At 39.1% G+C, this 7,229-nt stretch overlaps 1 protein-coding gene across 7 annotated transcripts in view; it reads left to right on the plus strand.

Moving 5' to 3' along the window:
* LIPJ (lipase family member J) overlaps nt 1–6,910 on the plus strand; it is a 33,799-nt gene extending 26,889 nt beyond the window's left edge. For all 7 annotated transcript variants that reach the window (XM_027596359.1, XM_027596361.1, XM_027596363.1 and 4 more), the window contains 3 exons: nt 1,127–1,198; nt 5,304–5,375; nt 6,578–6,910. In XM_027596359.1, coding sequence (XP_027452160.1) covers nt 1,127–1,198; nt 5,304–5,375; nt 6,578–6,811 — 378 coding nt within the window. In that variant the 3' untranslated portion in view covers nt 6,812–6,910. The remainder of the gene's footprint in view (nt 1–1,126; nt 1,199–5,303; nt 5,376–6,577) is intronic.
* The last annotated feature ends 319 nt before the right edge of the window (nt 6,911–7,229 follow it).

The raw sequence follows: 7,229 nt of genomic DNA on the forward strand, positions 1-7,229 counted from the left end.
GTGAAGGGTGTGAGGTCTCTGTCTCAATTCTTTTTTTTTTTTTTTATTTTCCACGTGATTGTCTAGTTGTTCCAGCATCATTTGTTGAATGATGTCCAACATCATTCGTTGAAGAAACCACCATTGTTTCTCTGTTGTATTGCCTTTTCTCCTTTGTTGAAGATCTGTTGACTCTATTTATAGGGGTCTGTTTTGGGGCCCTCTGTTCCATTCTCTGGGTCTGTTTGTCTATTCGTTCACCAATACCACACTGTCTTGATTACTGTAGGTTTACAGTACATCTTGAAGTTGTGTGTGCCAGTCCTCCAACTTTGTTCTTCCCTTACAATATTGTGTTGGCTGTCCTGGGTCTTCTGCCTCTCCATCTGAGAAGCAGTTTGTTGATATCCTTAAGATAACTTGCTGAGATTTTGATAGGATAACATTGACATTATATGTCTTGTTCACTGATTGAGGTTCCCAAGGACCTTGTAGGCAATACAAACTTAGATGACAGATTGACACGAAGGCTGCTCTGTTCCTGATTGCTTCACTGGGAGTTGTGTAGAATTTCAGGAGCCCAGTTAATCATGGAAAAGGTTTCCTTTTAAAATCTCGTAACTGCTCTTGGCAGTTTCTGGGCTGATTTTTTTTTTTCCTGAAATAGCTGAGTTCTCACAGTGAAACTTCAGACTCTCTGGGATTGGCAAATAACTTGAAGGAAAACTGTCTTTAGTACTTAGCTTTTTGGAGGGTTTTTTTGTCTTCTCTTTTCCATTTTTCCTGGTAATTGCTTTCAGTCCTTTCAGTTCTTTAGTGTGCAAAAGGGGTGTGTGTGTGTGTGTGTGTGTGTGTGTGTGTGTGAGAGAGAGAGAGAGAGAGAGTCCTAAGAGTTTTGATTGTTTTCGGTATGGGATGACAGACTACATAACTTGGAAATCCAGTAATAGCTTCTACATTAATGCAAAAATTACACATTTAGTAAGTACATTTGTGTCCTTAATTAAAATATAATTTTATCTTTTTATTTATATTGTTTACTTAAAAATAACTTTAAATTTAATTGAAATTATTTAGTGTAGTAAATATCAAAGATTATGCTTTCTCCAATTTAACCAAGTATAAAAATAATTTTTTAACCCCTCAGAGTCGTGTGGATGTGTATATGTCACATAACCCAGCAGGGACATCTGTTCAAAATATGCTACACTGGAGTCAGGTATAACTTTTCAAGTGCATTTTGGTACAATTTTAGTACAATTTTATTTATACTTTATTCATACCACTCAGTTCTGCCCCTTTTTCCCTACTGCTTTCTCCCGTAATCACTGACATCACCCTCACTGACCTTTCAGCCATGCCTCTCAGAAATTCTCCTGACTAAGGGGAAGAATGAAGGGGAGTAAGTCGGAGGGGGAGACAAACCATGAGAGACGATGGACTCTGAAAAACAAGCTGAGGGTTCTAGAGGGGAAGGGGTGGGGGATGGGTTAGCCTGGTGATGGGTATTAAAGAGGGCATGTTCTGCACGGAGCACTGGGTGTTATGCACAAACAATGAATCATGGAACACTACATCAAAAAAAAAAAAAAAAAAGGAAAGAAAAGAAAGAAATGCTCCTGACTAAAGGGCTTTGCATTGGCTATTCTCTCTGTCGTTCTGGGAGTCATGCCATTGCCATAGGATGATAAATTTAGAAGGATAAAATGTAACAATTACATATTTGTGTAATTATTTATAGTTTATAATATGTTAATATAACCTATTAGGTCTTCTAACCCTAAGCAATGATCAGAGCAATATAATTATTTTGTTTTACAAATGAGAAACCATGAATTTGGAATAGTAGACTAGCAATCATTAAGGTCATGTTCATCGCTTGACTTGCCCAAAAATTCAGAGCTATTCCTTTAAAAAAAACCTAAGACTAAAAAAAAAAAAATAATAAAACAAACAAAATTAAAAAAACCTAAGACTAGAACACAGGTGTCCTAATGCCTAGTCTCTCACTAGACTACACTCTCTCCCCTGTTCAATTGTGAACTCCATGAGGACCATGAGCAAGTTTTCTTCACTTCTACATTTGCAAGACCAAGAGCTCTGGGCAAACAGCAGATACTCAAGAATATTTGTTGCATGAATATTGATGAAGAAAAAAGTCCAGTGTGAATAGCATCTGAATCCTTTCTCTGAACCTCACTGACAGTGAGACACTGAGCAAGCTCATTTAATCTTTATGAAGTCAGTTTCCTTACTTTTAAAAATGGAGTTAATAGTAATGCTTTGATTTAACTAACAAAAATATTATGAGAGTTCAACAGGGTGATGATTATGAGTGTTCTTTAAACTTAATAAACACTAATGAATTTACAGTATCATTGAGATATTGGTAAGAGCTTTCTCATTTAAAAATGTTTAAATCTACTAAGTGGTTGTTTTGAGGTAAATTATTAAAAATCTTTAACTTATGTTTAGATTTAGTTCATTCCAGTGATAGGCCAGGAAAATCTAAGCAACCTTTGCATCTATTCATCCACTGAAACAATATTTATTGAGTACCTACTATGTGCCCTGTACTGTTCTATGCTCAGGGTATATATCAGTGGACAAAATATATATTCTTGTCCTCTTTAAGCTTACATTCTAGTGGTAGATATACAGATAGTAAACGTTAAGCATAGCAAATAAGTAAATTATTAAAATTTTAGAAGGGGATAGAAGCTATGGAAAAATAAAGGAGAAAAGGCAAGATAAAGAGATTAGGCATACTTGGTAGTGGGTTGTGTTTTTGAATAGAGAGGTGAGGCCAGCCTCAATGAGATGGTGACATTTGAGAAAAGATTTAAAGGAGCCAAGAAAGTTAGCAATGTGTACAACCTAGAGGAAGAACATTCCAGACAGAGAGAATAGCCAGTGCAAAGCCCTTTAGTCAGGAGCATTTCTTTTTCTTTTCTTTTCTTTTCTTTTCTTTTCTTTTCTTTTCTTTTTTTTTTTTTTTTTTTTTGATGCAGTGTTCCATGATTCATTGTTTGTGCATAACACCTAGTGCTCCACGCAGAACGTGCCCTCTTTAATACCCATCACCAGGCTGACCCATCCCCCCACCCCTTCCCCTCTAGAACCCTCAGCTTGTTTTTCAGAGTCCATCGTCTCTCATGGTTCATCTCCCCCTCCGATTTACTCCCCTTCATTCTTCCCCTTAGTCAGGAGCATTTCTGAGAGGCATGGCTGAAAGGTCAGTGAGGGTGATGTCAGTGATTACGGGAGAAAGGAGTAGGGAAAAAGGGGCAGAAATGTACTAGAGCGAGAAAGGGACAAGTACGTCATTGTGAGGACTTTGGCTTTCTGGCTGAAGTGAGTAGCCACTGCAGGTTTTTGAGCAGGGAGGGGACGTGATATGATTTACATTTCTAAAGGAATACTTAGGGGATGCCTCGCTGGCTTAGTCGGCAGAGCATGTGACTCTTGATCTCAGGGTTGTGAGTTCGAGCTCCACGTTGGGGTAGAGTTTACTTGGGGAAAAAAAAAGGGGGGGGAATGCTTTGGGTGCCATGTTGAGTAGACTGAAGTGGAAACAATGATAAATTAAGGAGCTTACTACCATAATCCAAACAAGAATGATGATGGCCTGCGTGCGATGTGTTCCCAGGAAGGGTGGTGAAGAGGGTTGGGTTCTGAGTATACATGTGTATTGTAAACATGCAGGCACAGACATTTAATGATGGATTCTGAGAGAGGAGAGAGAAGAGAGTCTTGGATGACTCCAGACCTTCTGGCCTAAGCAAGGAAAAGATGCAATTGCCATTAAAGGAGATCGGGACGTTTGGTGGTGGTGTAGGTTTGAGGGACAGATAAGATGTTCAGTTTTGGAGATGTTAAGTGTGAGACAGCCCAGTGATTAATTTGAATAAGCAGTTGTGTATAGGAGTCTAGTATTTAGAAGAGACTTACAGAAGATAAACATTTTAAATATGGACGCCATTGAAAGCCAAGAGACTGGCTGAGAACACACGGAGTGAGTACAGTTGGGGAGGAGAGGAGCAAGGGTTTTGGGATGAGACATGGCAAGATTCAGAGGTCAGAGGGCAGCGGCTGGATGAATACAGCAAAGAGACCAAAAACGAGCAGGGAGTGAAACATGAAGCTCAGGAAATGAAGTATTCCAGAAGCTAAGTGAAGAAAAGCTCTCAAGGGTAGAAATGGACACCTAGGTCAAGTGCTGCTCATAGGTAACGTGAGGAAATTCCTCAGAATTAACAAGTTTTACAAATGTTAAGGTCATAAATAACCTCAGCTAGTTTTATGGCAGGAAAGAGCTATAGGAGAAGTGTTCTTTGGGAGAGTCAGGTTGTCCAGAGAGCAGGAAGGTAAAGGAGCCCATCAGAGATGGGTTTTAAGATACAGGCTAATGATGGAATTCCAGATGGTAGAAAGAGTTTTAGGAGTTGGGGGGAGTTGGAAGGAGATAAAATGGGGGGGGGTGCATGGAGACCTGTCAGATTTAGAGTCTCAGAAAAGGTGGGTAAACTGAGAGTCTGAACCTTCCTGCAATGAAAACGTTATTAGGGGAAAAATGGACGCAATCAGATTAAACTTAATAGGCTCACCGAGTTAGTGGTGGTGAGGCTACAAGTATGGAAGGTGAAGCAAGGGATGGCTTCTGGATCATGCTCTTGAGTACTGTTATTTGGAGCAAAGGTGTTTAGGGAAGTGTCATTTCAGTCCTAATGCACTTAGTCGTAGACACTTTTTGCTGTTGTTGTTGTTGTTAAAGATTTATTTATTTGTTTTAGAGAGAAAGAGAGAGAGCATGAGCACGGGGAGGGGCAGAGGGAGAGGGAGAGAGAGAATCCCAAGCAGACTCTGCGCTGAGTGTGGAGCTGACACAGGGCTCAATCCCACAACCCTGAGATCAGGACCTGAGCTGAAACCAAGAGTCAAGACGCTCCACCAACTGAGCCACCCAGGCACCTGTAGACACTCACTTTTGACCTCTGTGGATGAAGCTGAGGATTTCTGGGGAAGGCTGATGTTGCCCCAAGCACAAAGGCTCCCTTTAACAAGGTAAAAGGCCTTGGGGAAATGTGCATTTATATGAAGATGATAGAATCACATTCCGTAGATTCCCCTGCCCCCCACCACTTCCTCCCTCTTCCATTTCTTGCCCTATGCAAAGGAAGGGAGAAGCAAGGAAGTCTCCCTGCACATATACCCACAGGCCCAGTACAAAGGGGCAGGCAGTACATGAAATGCACACCTCACATTCCCAGCTATGCTGTAGCAAACAGATGAGTATAATCTTGCTTTTAAATTTTTTCTTTCAGCTTTTTAATTCTAGCCAATTGAGAGCTTTTGATTGGGGCAGTCCTGTTCTGAACTTGGCTCATTTTAATCAGGTACATAATTATGTATAAGCTAAAAACTATCTCCTTGATCCTGTTCAGATGATGTTGCTACAGAAAAAGGCTCATGTAAAGCCCGAGAGTATAATAACAGAGTGAGAAGGACCAGCAGATGAAGATCGCCATGATTTGGCTCCATATTGTCACATCCAACCCAAGGGGATTTTCCAGGTTTTCTACATGTTTTAACAACAAATACCTTGGATAAGCCTGGAGAAGTTTGACAGGCTGTAGAGTAATTCATCCTCCCTCAAGAGGAAAAATAGTGTGTTTATAATATGCGTAGCTCTGTGGTTAGTTAAATAAGAAACAAAAGGCATAATATGGTTCTTTTTTTTAATTTTTTTATTGTTATGTTAATCACCATATATTACAGGGCGCCTGGGTGGCTCAGTTGGTTGAGCGACTGCCTTCGGCTCGGGTCATGATCCCGAAGTCCCGGGATCGAGTCCCGCATCGGGCTCCCTGCTCGGCAGGGAGTCTGCTTCTCCCTCTGACCCTCTTCCCTCTCGTGCTCTCTGTCTCTCATTCTCTCTCTCTCTCAAATAAATATGGTTCTTGACCCTCAAAAGCTATTGACTGTATTTGGGAAGATAAGACAAACGCTCATTCCACATAATGGAATTTTCCTCATTCCACATAATGAGGAAAAGATAAAAGTTAATGAGAAGGTGGTAATAATTGTATGAGGAGGATGACAGAAATCTTGAAGTATTAGAACCCAAGTCTGTCGTCTTCAAAGTTATTCTTTTCCACCATCTTTTTCTGCCTTAGCTAAACTTCATGCCTAATGTGGTTAGCTTATGTAAAACTCCAAAGTAAAATAGAAAGATCAAAATCAATAAAATCAGATTTGGCTTCAACTGCCAATGTTTACCATTTATTGATGAACATATTGGCAGTTATACAGCCACGGAAAATTTTGATTAAAATACTTTCATGCCTTATAAATAAAACTGAAATTCCCTCTGAGGAATGTTTGAATACCCTGAATTAGAGCAAACGGTCTAGTTTTGATTTGTATCTGATCTATTTCTAAGTAAAAATCATAATAATGATTCTTTCAATATTCATTGCTTTTATAGTAGTAATTATTTTAGATTCAGCTTATTTTAAAATTGTATTAATTCATCATTTAAAGGAAAGTAAAGAACACCTTTTATGTATCATTTTCTGTGAAAACCCTCTACATTTAGTCCACTTCTCCATTTTACGACGTGAGGAACATGAACGTATCAACAGCAACTTGGAATGGGGGCAATGACTTGTTGGCCGATCCTGAAGATGTGAAAAATCTACTTCCTGAAATTACAAACCACATTTACCACAAAACTGTTTCTTACTACAATCATATAGACTTTTTATTCGGATTAGACGTATATCAGCAAGTTTACCGTGAAATCGTTGACATTATCCAAGGCAATCTATAAAGAACTATGGTACTCTGTGTTGAAGGATCTATATCATTTCTCTTAAAATCCAATCACTTTTTTCTTGCTATGCATGTTTTCCCAGTTATTTAAATAAAATCTGGCATTTTTCCCTACTTTTTTCACTGCCCCAGGCCTTCCATTCATTAAATCAGTGGCGTTTATTATATGAGGGAAATGGCAGATTCTAACTCAGCCCAAAGTAGTCTGTTGGGTGTCTACATGCAACATAAATAACTAAAAGCATAATTTTAAAAGGGATGACTTTTTGAAAAGGTGCTTTCTTTTCTTCAAAGAAATATGAGTATATATGATATTAAAAGAGTTTGGGAGAATGCTTGCTGATATGAAAGCTAATTTTTCTCTATGCTGAATGAAGAGTAGAAACACTTTTGTGCTATGTAAAGGAGTTTGGGGG

The sequence above is a fragment of the Zalophus californianus genome, chromosome 15 (genome assembly GCF_009762305.2).
Source record: "Zalophus californianus isolate mZalCal1 chromosome 15, mZalCal1.pri.v2, whole genome shotgun sequence".
NCBI classification, from domain to species: domain Eukaryota; kingdom Metazoa; phylum Chordata; class Mammalia; order Carnivora; family Otariidae; genus Zalophus; species Zalophus californianus.